The 24,896-nt window shown below is 37.0% G+C and overlaps 1 protein-coding gene across 4 annotated transcripts in view; it reads left to right on the top strand.

The window, feature by feature from the left end:
• fam13a (family with sequence similarity 13 member A) overlaps window positions 1-24,896 on the top strand; it is a 47,198-nt gene that overhangs the window by 661 nt on the left and 21,641 nt on the right. For all 4 annotated transcript variants that reach the window (XM_087807533.1, XM_087807541.1, XM_087807549.1 and 1 more), the window contains exons 2-8: window positions 5,235-5,430; window positions 6,755-6,961; window positions 7,401-7,578; window positions 9,531-9,675; window positions 12,402-12,449; window positions 14,507-14,739; window positions 19,766-19,810. In XM_087807533.1, coding sequence (XP_087663659.1) covers window positions 5,235-5,430; window positions 6,755-6,961; window positions 7,401-7,578; window positions 9,531-9,675; window positions 12,402-12,449; window positions 14,507-14,739; window positions 19,766-19,810 — 1,052 coding nt within the window. The remainder of the gene's footprint in view (window positions 1-5,234; window positions 5,431-6,754; window positions 6,962-7,400; window positions 7,579-9,530; window positions 9,676-12,401; window positions 12,450-14,506; window positions 14,740-19,765; window positions 19,811-24,896) is intronic.

The following is a 24,896-nucleotide window of genomic DNA, read 5'->3' as shown; positions in this document are numbered from 1 at the left end:
GAAATTGTAGTAGAAGTAAAAGTGGGATTAGAAGAAGTAGTAAAAATAGACGTATAAATAGTGGAATTAGTAGTACAAGAAGTAGTAGAATTAGAAGTACAAGAAGTAGTAGTAGAATTAGTAGTTGAAGTAGACAAAAGTATAAGTAGTAAAATCAGTAGTAGAATCCAAAGTACAAGAAGTAGTAGAAGTGGACAAAAGTATAAGTGGTAAAATCAGTAGTAGAATTCAAAGTACAAGAAGTAGTAGTAGAATTAGTATTAGAAGTAGACAAAAGTAAAAGTAGTAAAATCAGTAGTAGAATTCAAAGTACAAGAAGTAGTAGTAGGATTAGTAGTAGAAGTAGACAAAAGTAAAAGTAGTAAAATCAGTAGTAGAATTCAAAGTACAAGAAGTAGTAGTAGGATTAGTAGTAGAAGTAGACAAAAGTATAAGTAGTAAAAGTCGTAGTAGAATTTGTAGTAGAAATAGAATAAGTAGTAGTAGTAGAAATAGAAGAAGTAGTCGAAGAATTAGTAGTGAAGTAGAAGTAGTATTATAATTAGTAGTTAAAGTATAATTATTAAAAGCAGTAGTAGAATTAGTAGTACAAGAAGTCGTAGTAGAAGTAGACAAAAGTATAAGTAGTAAAAGCAGTAGTAGAGTTAGTAGTAGAAATATAAGTAGTTGAAGAAGTAGAAGTAGAAGAAGTAGTCGAAGAATAAGGGCTAAAGTAGAAGTAGTATTAGAATTAGAAGTTGAAGTATAATTATTAAAAGTAGTAGTAACATTAGTAGTAGAAGGTTTCTAGTTGTGAGTACCTGAAGGTCAGAGTGGAAGGAGTGGAAACATAAGTCAAAGATTTTTCACCATTCAAGTGGATGGTGAAAAAAGGGTAGAAAAAGAGGAATAGAGGAAAGAGTTGAAGAGACAAAAGAAAGCTATAACATAGCCTGAATTGATTTTAAGTTTGATTGATTGAGATTAAAGGGTTAAAATCGGATAAAAATGTGTACGAGGAGATCCAGTACAAAGTTTAGTTCAGAAGAGCAAAAGTGGATCCTGCCTTCAGCATTCACACAATTAGTCTTAAATATGTGTATGATGACTTGTATTCCTTCTTGCCAGCAACACTACCAAACCATCTAGATATATTTGCAGTTTTTTGTATTTTATTATCATTATTAAGACATTTAAGCTAAACCCTTGTGATATCTCTGGGTCATGGTGACCCGGTGGCCTGAAAACAAACGTGTTTGTGGTATCCCTTGTGTTGTTTCTGGGTCAAGGTGAACGGCCTCCACCACTGCATATGTATTTACGGAAGCAAGGGTTGTTGTATATCTTGACCAAAAGGGATTCTTCAAACACGTTTTTTTTTTTTAGTCCACCGGGTCACCTTGACCCAGACACCACACAAGGGTTGAAGGTACATTTCGGAAAAAAATACTATTTTATTTAGAGGACTTACATTCCTTATAAGATGAAATTGGAGTTAAAGTTAAAACGCTTTAACAGTTTCAAGATAGATTTTGAAATACTTCACACTTTTTCCATTATTATCTACTATGATCACACTAAGGGTGTTGGAAAATACTGGTTATGGCGATATATATCGCGATATTCCTTTCCCAGTACTCTTTCGATATTTAACTGTATTGGTTATTTTTAAGACGTATATACATTTTTTTTAATTAATTTTTGTATTGGAAACATTTTGTCTTACCATTGTGTTTGTGGTTTATTGTTCAGTGAGTTTATGTGAAATCGAATTGTTCTATTTTTTACAATTAACATGCAAATATGCAATAAGCAGTTTGTTCATTATGCTGCAATTAAACTTCGGGTTAATTGTTTTTTTGTTTTTTTTTTGCTTAATGAACATACTTAATCCTGCAAGATCCCGGTCGATGACTGAGGACAAGAGGATACAGTCGAGTCCAGCACCTTTTAAAACTGATGTTTGAACATATTTTGTTTTTAAAACAGATAAAAGCAGTTGTAAATTCTGCAACACCAGAGTCAAGTTCTCGACAATACAACCCATGTATTCTTGTTATTACTGTATCACTATATATTGTACCCTTTATTGAACCTTGTTCTCATGGGTTGCTAGTATGAAAAATAGAAGAGGGGACATCGAGAAATAAATTGCAAATCACTTCCAGGTCAACAATAGAAGAGGATGTTTTGCATGAGTTCACAGATGGAATCTTAAAAACGCGTGTCAAAGTAAAAACACCTTATTTTAACACACACCGTCGAGGGCTTTACATGAATGTATTTGACTGTAAATAAGTACACATAAACGAAGAGCTGTCGCTGTATTTGATTAAGTGAAGCAAATCCATGTCCAGTTTCATTTTTGAAAACATATGCTGGTCAGCAATGACTCAGTGGTGGACAGATTTAGGAGACATCTGTTCAGCAACAGCCTTTCTCCGTCAGACCAGGCTCAGACCAGCTTAACTATTTAGTCTTCTGGGTTTGTTTGTTTTTAGTTAAAATGTTTAAAGCTCGCCTCACTGCTTGTGATTTGAGCTCTTTAGATCAAAACTACCTCAATGTACACTGCACTGTGTTTGTCATTAAAACTACAATTACACTGTGACAAACTCACAGTAATAGTGGTTATATGTACTAAAACGGACGAAAACCGATGGATAGATGGATGGATAGATAGATAGATAGATAGATAGATAGATAGATAGATAGATAGATAGATAGATAGATAGATAGATACACTTTATTGATATATATTGCCATATATATTGCATTATTTTTCCATTAAACTGTATTGTTATTGTTATATGTACTTTAATGTACTTTATATGGTTAATAGTACATTGAAGTGTGTGTGACATAAGAACAATTAAACAGCGCTTTCTCAGTCTTTTTTTATTTTTAATTTAATTTTTGTGTTGCAATTAAACTTCTGGAGACTAGAGGGCAGCAGTCCGTTTGTCCAGTAGTTTAAACTCCCACAAGAGCCGGGGATGACTGAGGATTAGGGGATACAGTCGACTATTAAAGATGTAGTTTGGGCATATTTTGTTGGAGTCACATATTTTGTGTTAACATAGTTTTTGCTGCTCATTTTTTCAGTAATGTTTGTGGGAATTAAAATGTTTCTATTATTACAATTAACATGCAAATATGCAAAATGCAGTTTTTCCATTATGCTGAAATTAAACTTTGGGCCGCTAAGTGGCCGAAGTTATAAGGTCCTTTATTACTCAATGAACATTTTAATCCTGCATGATCCCGCTGATGACTGAGGACGAGAGGATACAGCCGATGGTTGAACATATTTTGCTTTCAAAACAAATGAAAGCACTTCCGTCAAGAGCCATGTGGTCTGTAAATTCTGCAACACAAGAGTCAAGTACTCGACAATACTACAAATATATCCTTGTTACTACAGTATCACGATATATAATTTATATTATGATAAATATTGTACTGTGTACTGGATTCACATATACTGTATAATGTTAATTTATCCATAATTCAGAAGTCTAAAACTGAGTTGTCTACATCTTTATCGTCCTCATCTTCGTCCAAAAATACATTTAAAATCATCCAAATACCTTCATACTCCTCGTCGGTTAAGTCCAGTCGACTGTCTACCCTGAAGCGCTCATGATATTTACCCAGAGTACTTCTGCTACAAACAAGATAAAAAAAATATAGACTTGAAGTTTTCTAGAAACTATTCCAAATGTTTACAAGATTATAAGAGGGAGGTTATAGATGGTGTCACTTTGTACCAAGTTGTCTATATCTCTAAAAAGAAACAGATTACTCTGAAAATAATCCGAACAAATAGTCGACGTGAGGGTGAGTAGAAAATGAGTGAAATTAGAATTTTAACATGAACCTCCAGGGATGCCTGCAGAAGGTCTCAATGTCATCATTAGAGAATCCTGCTGGTTTCAAATGCCTCCAAACATGTAACGCCTATTTTATTCCTCAGCGATGTTTGGAGAGCATCCATGTGTCTGCATGGGTGAGCTCACTTCCACTATGTCCCATGGTTCAACTGTTGCCATGGTTACCGCAGCAGCTCTTGATGAGCCGCGCATCTGAAATGTTGCGTGTTTCTAATCCAGAAGAAGTTGGTGCTATTAGTCATCGTAAAACACTAGTGGAGCTTTTTAACGGCCGTTAAATTTTTGTTTAACTCAAATAAATCCTGCTTCTTTCTCTAGATAAAATAAATTTATGACACGGGTGTCATGTAGTATTTCACAAGTAACTCGATCTATTTACTGTATTTTCCACACTATAAGGCACACTTAAAATCATTTAAATTTCTCAAAAAAACACAGTGCGCCTTATAATCCGGAGCGCCTTATATATGAATATTACCTGGTGGGTTACTTTTTACAAACACTGTCATGACTCTGTGCCGACTGAGCACTGGGCGGGATTACGTCATTGCGTCATCACAGGGTGGGATTAAAGATGCACGTCACATGATAGCGGATGTCTATGGAGTGATATTACTGCCACCGGTCTTGGTTGTTGTACACCCAAAATCACTCTGCTGTGCGCTCAACCAGTCATACACGCGCACTCTAGCTGTCATACATGCGCTCAACTTCACTGCTGCTCGATTCAACATTCGTCTGCTCACAACACCAGTCTCACACGCTGCTGCTTGAAGCCTTTTAAACATCATTTGAACGTTGAATCGTTACCATGGCAGTGAACGGAGTTGTCAGAACGCTGAATAAAGTTTGACTTTATCTGACCCTTTAGCACAGCTTTATCTAGTGGATACATAACACAAACCCAGTCAAACGTTTGACTGTATCTTTTATTCTATGCGCCTTATAATCCGGTGCGCCTTGTTTATTAAAACAGTTCTAAAAAAAAGGCCATTCATTGAAGGTGCGCCTTATAATCCAGTGCGCCTAATAGTGCGGAAAATATGGTGCATAGAAGTCATTTTCGGAGTCGGTATAAATGTTCTTTACAATGTTTTTCCATTTAAAAAAAAAATGAAAGCAATATGTCTTGGAGCAACACTTTCTCCGCAGTGGGGCTAACTTGCGATCTTTTCTAAAGAAGCTGTGAAGGACGTGTCTCGTCCTGTTTGCCGAGGTGTGAATGTCACTCTCGGCCTCATGCATGGCCTTCACGTGTTGCATGGTAACGTGACGTTTGTCGTGGCAACACGGGCTCCCGGCGATTGGACTTCGGTTTCTCTAGCGTCCGTGTCTTGATGGCTTCTCTTCTTCGTCTCTCAGCACAACAAGACGGCGATACAGATCAAGGAAGACGTGAAGAAGTTGGTGCAGGCGCCGCTACTGAGATCCAGCCTCGCGTCTATGAAGCACAGCCCGGTGTTTGGTGTGTCGCTCTCTGAGCTGCAAGGCAAGCATGCGGTGGAGGATGGTGTGCCCCCGGTGGTGAGGAGGATGGTGGAGCATCTGCGCGATCATGGTAAACATTTACTCGGCCCTCGACCAACAGTGTTTTTAATAAAGGAAAAAAATTAAAATAAAAACACAAAGCATTATTTAGTAAAAAAAAATTAAGAAATGTAATGATTTATTTTTGAGTCAATTGTACTTGCAGGACTCGGTTTTAAACACTAGATGTCAGTATGAGGCCACGAAACAAATCGATTGCATCTTTAGCAATGCCTGTTAAAGAATAAACACACTGTCACATCGAAAGTTAAATAACAAAATCAATTTTTTTTCAAAGATAATTATTAATTATTGCTACTAGTTTACTCATTTTTAATGGGGCTGTAAATTGAAATTTGGACTGAGTATGAAGTTGTTACACTGAATAATATGGATTTTTACACAATATTTATCCTCTATGTTATCTATTGGTTCATATAAAGCTGTTGGAAGTTCACTATTTTTCTGTTGTAGGACTCTTTTCTTTTTTCAAAATGTATTCTCCCGTGAAGACAAAATGCATCATCATTGTTGGCTGGAAAATAGCGACTTAATAACAAATTCTAAATGCAGTTATAAGGAGAAATAAAAGCACCATAGCAACATATCGCTTACTAATCACACGGCTCAGGACCAGAGGAGAGAAATCTTTTCAGGCTGTTGCTCCTAAGCTTTGGAACGATCTTCTCTCTCTTTGCGCTTGATGGATCTACTGACTCCTTTAAGAAACATCTTAAGACGTTTCTATTTGTTCAGGCTTTTCCTTGAATTTCTCGAACTCCTGTGTTGTTCTCAGTATTATCTTGATCTTTAAAGTATGTACTTTTTTTTTCTTTTTTTTTTGAGTATTGTTTTGATTGTTTAAGCGCTTTGTGACCCTGGTCTCGAAAAACGCTATATAAATAAATATTACTTACTTACTTACTAATCATTGAATTCAAAGATATACTTATATTGACTTTATAGATCTTCAAAAAGCTCTAGTGACATCTGCTGGACATACAAAATAAAACAAATAAATATATTATGCATATTATTTATGTTACCTCTTCTGTTTGTTTGTTTTTTCTTAGGGAAAGTGAATCGACATTCTCTGGACAATTTCAGATACACTATTTTGACACAAAGGGCAGCCAGAAATACATTTAAACTAAACTTGGAACTAAATATAATCAAAATATTTAATCATATTCCCAGGCTTTGTGTGTCTACCATTTGATACTTGAAATAAGAACTGTTTGTATTTTATTTCTAAATTGAATCCATGAATAAATTGCATTAATTAAATGAAGCGCCATAGATTCACGTCCATCACCTTGTTAACCTGCGTCTTCTGTCCATCTGTGTTTCTTCAGCTTTGCGTCACGAGGGTTTGTTCAGAGTCAACGGAAACGTCCGTGCTGTGGAAGACCTGAAACGGCAGCTGGAGGGCGGAGGCGACGTCGACCTGTCACGTTCAGATCCGTGCACGGTTTCTAGTTTACTCAAGAAGTACCTGAGGGACCTGCCTGGAGGCCTGGTCGACTCTGCCGTCCAAAAGCTGCTGATTCAACGCTACAAAGGTGAGACTCGCCGGCTTTTACAATTGTCGATTGTTGCATTTCTTTAAAAAAAAAAAAAACTTTAATAATACATCATATTTCTCTACATACACTTGTTCCCCCCCCCTCGGTCCCTCATCTTCATGCTGAGGGCCGGCCAAACGTGCCGACACCATGTTCTTAGCCCACATAGACGCACACGCTGAGAGGATTTGCGTCATTTGCACTGTTAGTAAACATTACCTGCGTCCGTTTACCCAACCGTGACCCAATTGTGTTTGCTTTAGTAATAGCACAGTAATAGCATCAATATATTTCTCTTTGCGCAAACATGGCTTTGGCCTGCTTGTACAGAAGAAGTTCAATTCACTGTGGGAGACGACCTTTGACCTAAAAAGCGATTGTTTCATTAATCGGACTTGAACATCTTTGGTCCCTGTTTTCTTCTTCATCTCTTCAGACTGTGTCGACGAGCGATCTTGGTCAGAGATGAAGGAGCTTCTCTGGGAGCTTCCAGATGTCAACTTTGACCTCCTTCGCTACCTCTGTCACTTCTTAACCATGGTGGAGCGCCACCAAGAGGACAACCGCATGACTGCGCTCAACCTGGCAACAGTGTTTGGACCCAGTGTCTTTCAGTGAGTAAATGATCGTTAATTATTACAGATAAAAATTGTTAATTATTCATTTAAAATCAATGAATACATTTTTTTTATCTGGTTTCTTAAACTTTGAACCTGTGAGATGATATTCTGATATTTTGTTAAATTTTTTTAAGTGTGGGGGCGAGCCAGGGACTTATTACAACAATGGTGTGTCTTAAATAGCTGTTGGACTCTATTGTATCATCAGTGTCTGTTTGTACCAAACTCTCTTTTCATTTAAATACTGACATTAGAAAATTATCTTAAGCCCCGCCCACTGAAAACATTTTTCTGGAGATGAAATCTTGTTGACCATAACCACGCCCACTCTGCTGTGATTGGTCAAACATCAAGGTTTGACATCAAACTAGGAAGTCGCCACAAATAAATAAAGAAGCAATTTGAAATAGTTGAAACAATAGTTTCAGTTAGTCGGAAAGTTGAGTGGCAGTGCCATGTATTAAAGACTAAGACACCAAACTCAGGCCCGGAGGCAAAATTTAACATCCAATGAACTCTAGTTTTGCTTTAAACTATAAAATAGACCACCTTCAACACTTAATATCAGGGCTATCCTGTTGTCCCTGAAGCTTTTTTTTTCCTGTTGTTTTTGTTTTGTTTTTGGAAAACATAGACATAACTCGGTTGGCCCTTGAATACCATCTGATGGGCTGTAAATAGCCACCGACTGAGACTTTCACTCCATGTTCTTGATGCGACAGGCTAGTTCTCCCCTTCGTCTGAAGCGCTCATAATACGTTCATCTCTGAAGCTTCATTTCGTGACTCTTGGCAAGTAACATCTGACTTCGCACTGGCCTTTGTCTCCTGTGCAATATTCTATATAAAACTTTTTTTGAACTTGTGTTGCATCTGAAGTAAGCTTCATGTTCAGTTGCTCTTCGTTGTAATCTTGAATTTGTTCAGTCTTTCAGTAATTTGTATACATAAAAATGTGTAAAAAATACTTATTTTGACTGGACCAAACGACCAAACACAGGTGCTGCTCGTCCATTTTGTGACTCTCCAATATAAAATTTAAAAACGGTAAAAGATAAGCTGCTTCCTAACAAACAAAATGTGTTTTCTAATTTTCTAAGGCATCTGAAAACAGTTGAAAAAATGGGAATTGAAGAAAAATAATGAAAGGAGAGTTATGTTTGTGTTTCAAGGAGAAAACAATGGTTTTATTTTATCGGGCGGAGACAATGATGAACCAGAGACATATTATTTTTTTTGCCAAGTAAGCCCTGAGTGATGAAAAGGTAGATCATTACTGACGAAATACTGTAAATCCCCACAAGGTGGTGCTGTTTCATATTATCGTGAATGGTTATGCATCAGCATTCAAAGTCGATTTACCAATTAATTTTAACTTATTTTTTTTAATTATACGTACATATTTTATTTAATTATTTAATTATTGTATAGTACTGTATATTTTATTTATTTTTTAAAGTAAAGGATGTACTTAATTAATGTGAATGGAAAAGGTAATGTATACACTAAAAACATAACATTTACACTATAAAAAAATAAATAAAAAGTGTTAAAAATGTATTTTACAGTATAAGTTATTTGCATGTTCTTGTGTGGAATCAAATGATTGATTTACTCTCCATAGTCTCATGAAATTAATGCCATATTTGGGAAAAGGAACCGGTGATTCATAGGCTCATGTGTTCACAAATATAATGATGATTAACATATGAAGTCATTTTCCTTCTTCTGCGATCTGACTCAACCTGCATGTGTCTTTGTCGTCCCGTGTTTGTTATATAATTTTATCCACTTTAAGGCATTAAGCCATGTGTGCGTCTCCCACAGCTGTTCAGTAGTCGGACATGACCGAGCTTCTATTTCCACAATGGTGTTGTTACACATGCTGCAATTACACTATGATGACTTGATGATAATCTTTTTATTTTTTTATTTGATCTTATCCAGTGTATCTCCAGGCTTTGAGGCGATGAAGGACCAAAACATTTGTAACAGAATAATGGTGACGCTAATCCAGAACTACAGCAGTATCTTTGAGGACATCACAGGGAGTCGTGACGCAAATGAACAGTCATCGATAGACATTTTGAAGGTATTTTCACACACATTTTCATTGTTTTCTCAGCAAAAAAAAAATCAAATACTGTCACTAAGAAACCCCCAAACCTCTGTTGTAGTTTCATTAGTATATTTACAAGGGGGTTGATCATATTTATCTGTTTTTCATTTCTTTGCAGTTTTTTTTAGGGTTTTAACTCCAAGTGAATGTCTGCACTATATTGCAAACACTAAAAAAAATACAAATAAGATGTTGACAAGTTTGTTCTTCTGACCTCTGTACAGAGTAAAGAGATTTTCTGGCAAAACAAACAAGACATAACTTTATAATATATATACATAACAAGCTTTTTTACTTATTGCAATTCAAGGTTAGTTGAAAATAAGAAAAACCCGATAGATAATCACTCTGGCGTTTAATGTCAAACTATTTAAGATCACGCTATGAAACTCCCATTTATTAACAACGCCAACTTGTGTGGTAAAAACTGATAAAGGAGCCATGTTTTTATTATGAGGTTTACTAGTTTAAAATCCAACTTCACACTCACTGGAGGAACAGGACAAAATTGTTGAGGTGAGCAAAATGTACTTCTTGATGTATTTAAATTGGGAAAAAAAAAAGAAAAAAACTTTAAACAGTAAATTTAACATTCGATGCGGCATAATTAATAACAAATGTATGATTGCATGTCAACCACACATACAATATATAAACTGATGTCTAATATTTGTTGTTTTATTGTATGTGTATATCAATCTGATCTTGTTATTTGACAAGAACTTTAACTAAACTGTCCAAAGACTCTTAATGTCTTCTTGCAAATAAATCCAAAATAGGGAATAATTTAAGGTCCCTCCAGTGAAGTATAGAAGGTTATGTATTGTGTGTATTTACTGTTAATTTATAAAGGAAACATTCGAAAATGATACCTGTAATTTTGACCGCTCTTTTCAAAATAACCTGCCGGTAGCCTGACAGCAAGACATTCATCTTCATCACCTGCTAAACGTGGCCGCAGTGTTGCGTAAGGAATTCTGAAAGTTCAACTTTCCTCGCCGTCACATGACGTCATCATGTCGCTGATGAATATTCGTGTTATTTTACTTGACTAGTGATCATTTCTATGCAAGCCCTCTCACGGCAGATCCAGGTAATATTATATCATACCTATCCTGCCAATGTTAATGTACTTGTCATCTAATGTTTCTTGCTGCTGCAAATGCTCATGGCGTGTCTTTGGGAACGAGAGCAAGTGTGTTGCCACATGCTGACCAGCAGGACAGTCCTCAGTCAGACAAAGGTCATGTTACACACAAACATGCTCACATCAACAGAACACCAACACATGCATGCTCATTCTGGGGGCCCCTTCCGAATGACCTCCTCTGGACTCTAATAAATGCTTCTTGGCTGAAGGTGTTTATGTGAGTTATTGGCTGCTCATTTGAAAGATTTTCTTGGTCCGGCTTTTGATGATCTTGGTTCCGTAAACTGTGACATTTACGATGTTGCCGCAGATGTTTGTGTCGCATGTTTTCGCGAAGTTGCCATTTTTTTTTCCTGAAGTTACTTTTTAATTGTATCATTGCTGAAATAGAAGCACACAAAAGCAAATGGAAATAATACTCATTTCAATCAGTCTTTTAAAGTGTTATTTTAGTGGCAAGTAAAGTGCAAAAACACAAATCTGGTTTAACATGTATTTGCTTTTTATTTCTTGATCTCAAAATAATGAAGATCCCAGATTAACTGTCCATCACAAGAGACCTGCTAGATAATGTCAGTTTATCCCCAAACTGCGACCCCTAAACAATACCAGAGATGCATTTTTGATTCTTTTTTTTTTCATATTCAGGGCGTGACGAAAAAATATAGGACCACCCATTTTTGGGGATACATTACTTTTTCCGAATAGCTATATAAAAATCAAGACTATGGGTTTTGTCATTATATTCTACACCTACCTTGTAAGAAAGTCTGGTTTGAAAGATCATTTTAGGGCCTAACATTTCGTTTTATTTCTGTGATTTCTTTATATCCTAATTATTGTGTTCAGTATTAATGAATAGTATTGTTATATACTATATGTCCTGACTTTTTAGTCGAAGATTCCACGACGGGTTAGTTGGTTATGTGTGGCTTTCTGGAAAACTATACATTTTTATGTTCAGGCGAACCTCGGGCTCAATCAGAAAAAGTTATGTGACCCTAACTGAAAAAAAAAGTTAAGCATGGCTACATACAATATTTGTTTGTCTCCCTCTACTGTTAGAACGCTATAATAGCATTTTCATGAAAACAAAAGTGTCTCCAGTCCTGGTGGAGAGAAGCTAAAGAAATGCTCTTATTTGTCATTTACTCTTCATAAGGAATAAAAGGAAAAGATTTTTGCAGCAAGTACTGGTTTAATATCAGAGTTTTTTTACTTAAGTTTAAAAAGAACATGGCTCATGACTAAAACGGACGATAAGTCAAATGCATCTCGCCATAATACTGAATCGGCAGGAATCCTTGCTATTTTACCAGCTTATTTGTTTAGATAAACTTGACCGAAACACCGATAAGACGGTGCTAGTCAAAGCAACAGGAATGATCGTTCTGCTATCAAACGTTTCATAGTCTGGTCCCTTGAAGGAGACTGAAGTCAAAAACCACAGATTATATGTTCAGAAAAATGAAGGACATACTTAAGTTTTACTTGCTGGTGAAAGTTAAAACATTTTACACCTTCTCGTCTTTCTTTTCCGTAACCTTAGGAGGCTCACCTGACCCACATTGTGGAAACTCCAGTTCCCAGGATGCAGGTATTTTACTCTCTCATCTCACAAATGTTCCACTTTTTCAATCCTGTTTTTCCAAAGATATTCTAAAATCCCAGCAGCAGCCCTCGACATTGTGTACTGTTCCCTTGAATTCCTAGTAAAGTCTGTTTAACACTAACCATGTGATGTGTGTGACGTGATTAGCATAACATTGGTATGTTTTGGGAAACCTGTTTTCTGAAACCAGAGCCATTTCTCTGCGGTTTTGTTCCTTCAAAGATGTTGTCAGCTGACTGCTGTCTTCATAGTTCTGGTGACTCGGGGTTAGGGGAATTGTTTTTGTTTATTTTCCTCGTCTTTAAAACTAAATCCTATATATTTTTCTCAACTTCACGTAATTGTGAAAGAAGCAGATGTTGAAGAGCAAATGAAGTTTGTCACAATAATAAAGAAGACGTTTAAAAGTGAGTTCCTCTGGATAAATGCACGGCGGCATGTTCCTTATCCTCCTCCCACCATCTTTCTTATCTCCTGCGTTTTATTAGCGCTGCCTCTGTTCCACTCACGGTCACATGACATGATTTAATAAAAGGCAATCTGCTGCAGGAAGCGACAACAACGCACTTGTTGGCAGTAGGAAACAAACACGTACTGACTCAGCTGGGATGTCGTGTTATCGCAGATTAACCACGTGATTCGTTTCGAGTTGTTATCCCGGTTTGTGCGGGTGTCACTTATCAGTCGAGAGCGAGTTAATGGAAGGCGTGTTGAAAGAAGACAGTTTGAACTAAATGTTGTCGTTATAGATTAACACAGTGAAAAAATATGAAAAAAAGACATTGTTCTTTTTGTCCTCCTAATGTACCGTCAAGCTAATGGATTGTCTTCCTCTTCTTCTTTGACATAGTATCGCCTTTTTCTAACATTCGTCATCACGTCTCCTCCCTGTCAATCCAGACCATGTGACCTCCCTATCGTCTATCGCCAAACCTCTCTCCCTCTTTCCGCTTTCTTACTCTCCTCCCTTTTTGTCCCAGAAAACGTTGTTAAAACCCAATTCCTCAAGTTGCCAAAGTGTTGACCACAATCTAGGTCACAGGTTCAACCAAATGTCACGAATATTTGGTGACCAGCAGCGGAAAATCTAGATATGGTTAGATGTTCAGTGGACACAAAAGAACGATCTTCCTCTCTCTTTGCGCTTGATGGAGTCTTCTGACTCCTTTAAGAAACTTCTTAAGACGAGAGGTTACAAGAGTAGAGTCCATTATGACGTAATAATGGCTTCACTCCTCCTGCAGCCAGCTGTAGTTACGCTTCGCTTTGTTTCTACAACGACTCCCTTGGAGGTGGAGACAAGACGGAATTGATGACTCTTGATGGATCTACTGACTCTTTCAAGTAACATCTTAAGACGTTTTTATTTGTTCAGGCTTTTCCTTGATTTTCTGGAACTCCTGTTGTTTTATCAGTTTTATCTTGACCTTTAAAGTATATACTTTATTGAGTATTGTTTTGATTGTTTAAGCGCTTTGTGACCCTGGTCTGGAAAAGCGCTATCAAAATAAAAATTACTTACTTACATTTATATATATTTTTTTTATTCCTGGAAAAGAGATCGAAGCCCATGAACAAATGTGGAAGCGACCCATTTGGAAAAACTAATTGGTATCAATCGAGCCCATTAAGTGAATCACTAAATTGAAGCACTGTGTTGAACAGGAAAAAAAAAGGCCTTTTAGTAAACCTTTTAACCTAAAATCAATAGTGAGAGAGTTTGCCTATTTAAGGCACACCTGAACACTGTCCTTATCTCATCCGGCCAAAAGATGCAGAAAGGATCCTCTAACAACATAGCAGTGATACGACTAAGGTTCTTCTCCTACTCTACAGCAGGTGGTTCCTACAGTTTGCAGCCACTTAGGGTTAGCACGGTAGGACACACACTCAATAAGAATTTCTTCCTGATCTTTTAAAAAAAAACATATTTTAACGTGTTTTTCTGCACGTGTGCGTTATCTCAGGTGTGTATCATTTACATGTGATCTCGTGTTTCTCGCTCACGAGACTCACCCGTTTCTCCCACCGTTTTAAAACAGGCGAAGACGGGGGAGAGTGACACGGGGAGACGAGGCGCGACCCTTGCCGTCTGCTCGCCGGGGTTGCCTCATGCGAGGCCACGCTCCATACCAGGAGGTTTGCCAGCGAGCCGAGAGCCGGGAGGCTGCGGTCCAGAGGCCATGGAGAGGCGTACAGTGTGTTTGGCTCAAGAAGTCACCGCCTCGGGTCACATGCGCCGCCGTGTCAGCTCTTCAGGTGACACCCTTCAAAGGTTAGTATGTCCAGTCTTAGTAATGCAATACTGTAAGACTGTACGAGGACCACAAATATAAATATATATTTATATATTCATCAGGCATATTTTTATTATTCTGAATATTTAAAACTACATTTACAAGTTCTATTTTTTACATTGTATCTAAAGATTCTTCAAGCTGTGTATTTAACATATGAAATTTAGATAAATATCTTTATAAAATAGAGGAAAGTAATTAAGATAATTATGAAATGTAAAAATGTTATTATACAATTTGTTTGTGATTCATCTGTTTTTATGTAAGTAAGTAAGTACAATTTGTAGAGCGCTTTTCTATGTATATATATATATATATATATATATATTTTTACATTGTATCTAAAGATTCTTCAAGCTTAATAGTAATAATGTGTATTTAATATATGCAATTTAGATAAATATCTTTATAAAATAGAGGAAAATAATTAATGTAAAAATGTTATCATACAATTTGTTTGTGATTCGGCTATTTTTATGTAAGTTAGTAAAATTTGTAGAGCGCTTTTCTATGTATTATTATTCTCTATATATTGTACATTAAATGGAATAAAGGAGTTTAAATATCTCTAGTCAGCATTAGTCCAGCCCTGGACTGTTTGAGTGGATGACCAGCCATTAGTGGTAACTGGGGGGGTGAAGAGTGACGGTAAGTGTCAGACACTGTTCAGGTATCTTTACCAGCAGTGATAATGTGCACTTGGCATGCAAACTAGTCTATAATAAGACTGAAACTTCAGCCACCTGGCATCAAGTGTCATCAGTCCTGGAATAGCAGGACTACAGCTGTGACTGTTGTTAGGTACAGGCGCTGGGTTTTGGACTTCTCTTTGAACCGGACGGGTCAAGTTTTTTTACGGCAAATCTGCGGTTAAATTCTCTATTTTGGGAAAATGTGGAAATGACTATAAAGTGTAGAAATAAAAAGGAAAACCTGACATCATGTGCGAGAACCTCTCGAGGTGTGAGGCATTAAGCTGTGAAACGATGACACTGCTCTGGCTCTGGTGCCGGTGACCTTTTTAGCCACATTAATCACCGTTTAAAGATTGTCAACACAGTATAGATTAACGTATTACATAAAAGTTCAAATGGAAGCACGCGTTGTTTTTCACACCTGTATTTAAAAATAACTTTGCTGCGTTTATTTAACTCTCTAGTAACGCTTTAAATTACACTGTGCATTTTTTTGGTGTGTAACAGTTTATTAAAAACATGTTTCGCTCACTAGGTCATGTAATCATAAAGCTTCCCAACTAACCTCTTGAGTGTGCGACGTCAACTCACAGCGTGAAAAATGTACAGACACTTCGTAAAGTGAGCCCAGTGCTGTGCATCAGCGATCTACAGTCAATGCATGAGGCCGGCGACTGTGAAATACAACCTTAAATATTTATGAAAATGGGTCAGATGCCAGGTAACTTTCCATGACCTGAAACATGTTATGTAACGTGTGGAAAGATCACTCTTACTTTCTTCCAACATGACTCCGGACTCGTGAGTATTCTTTATTGTTTTTTATAATTGTATTACTTATTTTATTATCCTATAATTCGCTCTATATGAATATATATAGTTTTCTGATGCCCAGGGACTGATTTTCCAAATACAGGACAAAACATTGATAAAAGTACGATTTTAAATTGTTGACAGAGAAGAATACAAAGGTACAATAAATAAATAAAAAAAATAAGAAATAGTGTGTCTACCTGTTCTGGATCCTCCGAAACCCCATCCCAAAATAAAGACCGATGTGCAAGTCTTTTTTGAGTTGTGGCGGTTTTCCTTTTGCATCTGGAGCTTTATAATGTATGTGCTTGATAGCAGGAGAAGCTTCTCACAATTAACTTAAATATTATAATTATAGTATATATATATATATATATATAATGACACACGGTGTTTCATGTGTGTGTGACACAGAAACTAAAACAAATGAATTAAATAAATAACTCTAAAACAAGTCATTTTTTATTCAATTATTTATATATATATATGGGTTTGTCTTAGTCATTATCAGAAGCATCATACTTCCCGGATCTTAGGGTGCATTTGGGAAACATTTATTAAAAACTAGAAAAGCACTGTAATGGTAAATATATCTGCTAAGAGAAATTAACTGAAAAAAAACGTTTAATAAACGTTTGCTTTCTTGGATCACAAAAAGGTGGTATGCAGTATATCAGGGATTTCATCGAATGGGGTGTTTTTAAAAAGTTTTCCGATCTTTGCTAGTTTTTAACCGATTCGTTCACGTGAAAATCTGCGGCAATCCTGATACCGGACAGTGATGTTCCATTGATCGATGATACTTTTGATGATACAATTCAATTTCTCACATTAAAACTTCAATTCCATAAAAGATTTGTTTGGATATTTTCACAAAAAAAAACGTAACTGACAGTTAACTGAAGTACAACAATCTTCACATGTGCCACACAAGCTCAAACCGCAGTGTTATGTGAACTGAGATCCAAGCGAAGGGTCATCATGTGTAGCGGATGCATGCAGGCTTTTGTGTGCGCTCGCCGCGGTCCATTGATTCCTGTGATGCAACATTACATTTCTCAGAAGCCCACTGGAAATATGTGGGAGTGAGGAACGTTGCGATGCGGTGCGACCGAACGGATTGAGAGAAACGTTGGCTGCCTGTCTTGTCTTTCTAACTGAACGACTAAACGTTTGTATTTGGAAGATAAAAACTGGGTGAAATATTTATTCAAAATAAAGTCCAAGAATAAGTCTATGTCCCAGCTCTGACATTTTTAGCATTTTCTTCTTTTTTTCCAATATTTTATATCTTTTGTAGCTTCATATTTTCCTGCATTTTCGTAGTTTTCAAATGTTAAACTTACAATCGGATGTTGTTTTCAGCTAATAAACATGTAATACTGTTCTAAACAAGATATACAGTAACTGCCTCCTCAATCTTTAATGAACTCCTTGCGATCTACAATGTGTTGTCATGATCATTAAAACTATTTCTGCTTTATTTTCATACATCCATTATTAAAGAACCATTTTTGTACACTAATGTATATAACATTTGTTATTTTAAGTATTAGGAATTAATTCATCTTGTGCTTGTATGAGTTTAATTTTATTCCATGGCTGTTTTTAATTAAAACTAAATAATGAAATTAAAAAAGCTCAATCCTTAATGCTCAGTTATTCAGTCGTACATGTGTAATCCACCTGCGTCACACTTAAATTCCGGGAAAGGAGAATTGAGTTCCCCCCGTGAAAACAATGGCAACTGTTAAAGAGTAGGAAACAAACTCTGAACTGCTTTCACAATGTAGAAAATGATGCTGAAATAAAACAAAATAACATGGTGGAATATCGTTAATAATGCATTTTAAACGAGTACGTATTTATTTTTTACAATATAATGTCAAACTCATGGCAAGTCTTTTGATGTGGCCCGCGGGAGGGTTGGATTCCATCATAGTACATTACTTTGCCAGTGATTAATAAAAGATAAGTAACATTATCAATAGTAATATTATCGATGTCAACAATCGTAGAATTCCAAAAATGGTATCAAACTCTCACCAAGAAGATTTCTTTCCTGCAACATCATTTTTAAAGGAAAAACACAGAGATAATTAACACATATTAAGCCTCAAAGGATAATAAACAATAGTGAAATCAGGCTTACACATACTCTTACAGGTGGCATGGTAAATATATATAATAAGCTAAAGGATTTTACTGACCTCTGAACTTCAGTATTTGCTTTTATTTGCTGTATATATTAAATTCCTTTGTGGGCCAATAAATACTAAAATCTCAACAGAAATGAATGAGTGGTGTTAAGTAAATAAACCAGGTTTATGGGTTTAAGACATTTAGTAACTCGGTACATTTTCGTCTGGGATTACAGACCCGTTGGAGAGTTTGCACGAATCTTGTTGTTATCCTCGCAGTAAGTCAGTGGGTAAGAAGGATTTCCGAGTTGTGACGGTAGTGACTGAACAGTTTTCTTAAATACGGCTGCCAGACTTCAGAAACTCAACAAAACATCACCTTGTGAGCAGAAAGAAAAAAACAAATCACAGAATTGCTCCTTGGGGTGAATGAATTTCAAAAGTTCAATAACCTTTGGGCCCGTTTGAATTCCTGCTTGTACTGAAATATAAATCCTTTGTTTTGAAGTGGACGTGCTCCTTCGCTTGCTTGCCCCCCCCTTGCATGACCCCAACAATAAAGCCACTGTGCAGAACATCCTGTATCATAACATGCCAGGCCCTTTTGAAGTATCTGTATGACTTTGGAATGTTGTTTTTTTTGGGTGATAATGCTCTGCGTGTTAACCGGCATCATGAGTATGGGATTTTAGAAGCACCTCTGTGTCACACAAGAAAAATCTATTTAGGAGTTCATTTGTGAAGCAGCTTTTTTTGTCAGAAAATCAGGAATTATGTGTGGTTAATATCATAAAGAGTTTGTCAACTTAAGTAAAACTCATCTGCCATGTTGTCACGACCATCTGTCTATCAACTTGAAAAAACACCAAAGAGAGATTCAATTTTCACCTTCTATTTATGATGAAAAATGAATATATTTTTATGCTGTTGCAATCTGGATCCAGGCATCCTTTTAAAGGATTTGTCTATATGTTAATAAAAAGCAAGAGCTACGTCGCCATGTTGCGTTCAGGGCAAAAAAGAGAAAAACATAACTTTATCAACACAAAGAGTCAAACCATTAAAACCACTGTCATGTGGCTGCACTAGTGCAAAACCAGCTGCTTGGCAGCATGCTTTTAGTGCTCGTCTACGGTTGTAGATGTCCTCCATCCAGCTGTGGCTGGCGTTGCATTTGCAATTCTTAATTGACCATGACAAGACCCACAAAGGCCGAGACCTAAACATGGCTCGGCCTCATTATTCTGCAGACAAAAGACAGCATATGGTCGAGTCTTCAATAACATGTTATGGCGCTTTTTTTTCGGTCTTCCTGTATCTTACTTCTCAAAGCTGATTGTCTGTTTTTATTTCAGCTGCAAGAAAGAAGAAGAGAGGCCGATCTCACCCTATTTCGTGAGGTAGGTCGATGTTTTTTGACTGGAGTCGTAGAGGGGAGTGGTCTGACTACTTTGCATTGTCAGCCGAGACAATGGAGTTTCCTTTCAAAACGTAAACAACACGTTGGAACACGCTGTGCTCTAGCTGCATGCTACTTTGCCTATATTTCCAGAGAGTTATATACCCCAAATTTGCAGGACATTTCATTTACCAGTTCATCCAAAACAACAACATAACTTCTAGAACCACAATATGCCACTATTATCCCCAAAAAAAAGTTGGATTCTCCGAGTTTTGCAGCAGAGGTCTGTCTACACATGCAGATGTATATGTGTGACTTGACGACACTGAGGAAAATAACTTAAAGGAGAGACGTTATGTTATGCATCATGCAGGAATATTAAGCTGTAGCACATTTATAAACGCATAGAAGACAAGGATAGGTCATCGGTGAAAAGAGAGAGTTTGTGTGGATGAGTAGGTCGTTGTGGATTATAAACTCACACAGATGCTGTGTCTCAAATCGCATACTTGAGTACTCAAAGTTAGTATTTTTAGTGCGTAAGTGCGTCTCAATTCTAAGTATGCGAAATTTAATGCGCCATTCACACTAAATCGTCGTACTAAAACGCCCACAAAACTGAGTATGGTTCGATGGACACTAACCACCCTAAACAGCTCCATCTTAGTGACGTTGTAAACGTAAGTTACGTCATATATATATACATATATATTCATATACTTACAGGTGTATTTTCCGCAGCAGTAGAAGGATGACACGTCTTCGGTGCTGATACCAGCTTAAATATCTCGAATATCTCGATTCTCATATTTTTTCTTTCTTTATTTTTCCAAACTTGCAACACGTGCTGCCAGCAGGTGGCGATAGCGTTCAAACAGCTGGTTGCAACCATCGTTGAATAGAAGTAGAAGAAGAAGCTGTCAATTCCGGTTAGTGCGTAGCAGCAGTGATTGATTTGAGACGTACTATCTGTGGAGAATTTGCGTACTAGTTAGTACGTACACTAAACTGATGCATACTAACTTCTAGTATACTAAGAGAAGTATGCGATTTGAGACACAGCAAGAGTCCTCGTTGAAAGAAGTTGATCAATAATTGCTGTAACTTGCATTGGATGATCATCTCTGTGTTAATGAAAGGAGTTCAGTTAAAAATCAACTTGAGTACAAAAAACAACTTTCTGACCCACTGACTGAATGTTGGGCGGCTAGACTGCTCCAAGCTTTGTTTGTTTGCAGTGGGAAGAACTGTAGTAAAACTCCACATGTGACTTGACTTTCTGTCCTTCTTCTGTCCTCATGTGTCTATAACGTCTATGTCTATAAGATGTATAAGAGTAATACATGCTGTAAGTTAGCTTAAAAATGAATTTAATAATTATATATATATTACATACACCAACCAACCCAAACACCAGTTTGTGTCAATGTTGAGTACACAACGATCCAGACAGGATTGTTTCTGCTCCTCAGGCTCCACATGCTGGATAATGTCCTGTTAATCATCAACGACGCTGTTTGTTAGTCCTTCAGTCAACCCGTGATATCACAACCTACTTTTTGTTACTCATTTAGCGCTGGCACGTTTTCACCCATGTTTGTATTACTGGCAGGACTTAGATAAGGGGGGGGCAGCCGTTTCTTTTTACTGTCTGATATAAAATAGTACAGTTAATTTTAGCATCGTGGGATATTTATTAGGCCGTAGAGTCAGTGGCTGGATTACCTTTTTGGTCTCACACATGACCTACAAAGATCAGTTGGTATTGGTGTTTATTAAGGCTACATTTCTTCATAACATTCGCACAAAGTGTACCAAACAAAACCCCATAGAACTAGACTACGAATGGATTTGTAAATACCTTTGTGAATTTTTAATATTAACCGAAGCAAGTCTAAGTGAAGGTCACTGCTATGCTCTGGCTTCGACAATAATGGCATTTCTGCCTCTTCCTTACCAACAGCAATCAAGTCAGGAGCTATTCCTGTCGTCACGTTTTCTATATAATAGCAGGTAAAAGTGCTTAACAGAAAATACTGTTCTTATCATGCACGTGGACACCGACATTCAGGCATGCTCTGGCCACTGTGGGGATATTTATATATAAATATAATAGCTTTCATGTGACACTTCTCATGTGACAGGACATGATTTTTTTTCCCCTATCATTCATCGTACTATTACTGTCACTGGCAAATTAGTTGGCGGATTAAACATTCCATTCCATTTAATAATGGATCATTTAAACGAGTCACTCATCTCCCGAGCCCAATATATTGAGGTTAATAGACTTTATTAACAGTGGATGGGGAAATCTACGAACTAATGTTATTGCTCCGTCACTCCATGTGCATCCAGTGGGATGTTATGATGCGATTTCTTGGATATATTTTGCCAAAACTGCTTCACTCCTGTACGCGACTCCATTGTGTTGCATGGGTTTACTCCAGTTTCCTCCCCCGGTCCCAAAAAATAAATGGGTTGATTGGGAACTAGGGGAATAAGTGTGTGTTTCAAATGGTTGTATGTCTGTGTGTGTCCTGCAACGGACTGGAGTCTTGTTCAGGGTGTCCAGCCCCCCTGTGACCCCCATAAGGAGGTATCTCTCGTGTTGCCTCTGGGTCAATCCTTGGCTTCCAGAAATCTGTAGTGGAGGAGGTTTGTTCATACGGACAGAGAGGCAACACAGGGGTTAAAAAATGACCTTAATCTTTGAAATAATTTCATAAATATTATACATTTTTATGAAGTATCAGTAGGTTCTTAAAACAGTTGAAAAAGAATGTCTAAAATGCTCAGTAAAATAACAAAATACGCCTTAATAAGTAGAAGAACTTACATTTCTCCGATCCTTAAAATCTTTCAGGATCAACTTTAAAATTCTGGTTCTTACTTTCAGATCTATTCATGGTCAGACTCCTCCTTACATCACTGATCTGATCCAGCCTTACACCCCAGCTCGGGCTCTGAGGTCTGTGGATCAGAATCTACTGATGGTTCCACGCACACAGTTCAGGACCAGAGGAGAGAAATCTTTTCAGGCTGTTGCACCTAAGCTTTGGAACAATCTTCCTCTCTCTTTGCGCTTGATGGATCTACTGACTCCTTTAAGAAACATCTTAAGACGTTTCTATTTGTTCAGGCTTTTCCTTGATTTTCTGGAACTCCTGTGTTGTTCTCAGTATTATCTTGATCTTAAAAGTATATACTTTTTTTAGTATTGTTTTGATTGTTAAAGCGCTTTGTGACCCTGGTCTGGAAAAGCGCTATATAAATAAATATTACTTACTTACTTACTTAATTACAGTAAAGTTTTTCTTTGCTTGGATTTGTTAAAAAAAATAAGCCCAAAACATAACTAAAGGACAAACAAGTTAGATTTTAACTAAAACAATCAACTAGTGTACTGTTTGTAACATGACTACTCCACGTTTGGACCTTTCGACCAAACCAGCTTCCAATTGGTTACTTTTCTGACTGACAGCGTGCTGTTAATAAATAACCATTAAAAAAGAAAATGTTTTTCGTTCAAGTGCACTTAACCACCTGCTTTTAACTTCAAGATTTGTGCTAAGCTGAAAACTATAAGCTCCGCATTCTCCGTTTGTCATGAAGTGTGAGCCTGAGAGATTCTGATCCGTGGAGGTCGAAGGTTGAATCAACAATGGTCAATTATTAAACTCTCTTTTGCTGCTTTAACCTAAAGTATATATAGCCGAGTCTATAATTAGGCAGCAGACTTCTGCTTATCTTGGTCTACTAGTAATTAAACTGTTTAACAAGGACTACTTAAGAACAAAAATCAACGTTCATTTCAGACCTACTCTAGATGGCCTGTGATGTGATTTTCAACATTTGAAAAAAGGAACTATTGTGTTTTTATTCTGTTTTGTTCCATTAACCGCCATGAAATATGGCGTGATGCGGACGTTGATGTTCTGTTGTCATGGTTGGTTCAAAAGATGGCGCTGTTGACGGTTGAGTACAGTGTTTGGTAATAGTTTTAAAACCATTTGAGAAAGAAGATAGTTGGTATTTATTTGCTCAATATTGTTCAGGAAGTGACGATGACTTTTTGACGTTTCACGTTTTTATCATGGGTTTGAGAACCTGAAACAGTGATTAGTCAAAACTGCTTTGAACTTGCTCTACATTTTTTTCTTAAAAAGTGTGTATTTGGGGGATTAGACCAGGCTTATACATTCACCCAGCTGCCACCAATGTGTTAACAATTCTCCACTGATGTTGACGCTGAACCGTTCAATTCAAATTCAACAGAACAAACATGAGCGATATTAGTTTAGGTAGTGAATTTACATTTAATATTCATCCCTGGTTTTAATACTTGCCTTCTAAAAACTCCACAGAGATGAGTGACACAGACCTTTAGACTTTTTAAAGAGTCTTTCTTTTTAAAAGATCCACATCCAAAAGTCCTCCGTCCACTTTGTAAATCTTCTGTCTACTGTTTCACAAATGTCCCGAAGCAGTTTTCTTGGCAGTCACCTCTGTGTGTACTCTGACTCCAAGATTATCTCTTTTCTAATCAGTTCTCAGTAAAAGTCCTTCACCAACTCTGCTGTTACTGTCAACATTCATGTTTACTAGAGACTGTGGCAGGTCACCCCTGAGGCAGCAGAACACCAGCGTGTGTCCTGGTCTGGACCGTCTAGGAGAACGTGAACGCCACTGCTACTGCATATGTATTTTGGGAAGCGAGGGAGGGTCGTTAACCTTGACACGGAAGCGACACAAGGGATAACAAAAACACATTAGTTCCCCGGGTCACCTTGAGTCTTCAGAAAACACAAGGGTTAAATCTGGCGTGTCCCCATATTTTCCCCTTAAGGCCATATTTCACTACATGCTATTTATATTCATGAATGTTGTAGTTAGACTTTTCCTTATTACTCCTTTAAAATAAATCAACAATGATTGCTCTATCCATCTATCCATCTATCTATCTATCTATCTATCTATCTATCTATCTATCTATCTATCTATCTATCTATCTATCTATCTATCTATCTATCTATCTATCTATCTATCTATCTATCTATCTATCTATCTATCTATCTATCTAT

The sequence above is a fragment of the Callionymus lyra genome, chromosome 1, assembly GCF_982586985.1.
Source record: "Callionymus lyra chromosome 1, fCalLyr1.hap1.1, whole genome shotgun sequence".
NCBI classification, from domain to species: Eukaryota; Metazoa; Chordata; class Actinopteri; order Syngnathiformes; family Callionymidae; genus Callionymus; species Callionymus lyra.
This window is presented reverse-complemented; position numbering and strand designations above follow the sequence as displayed.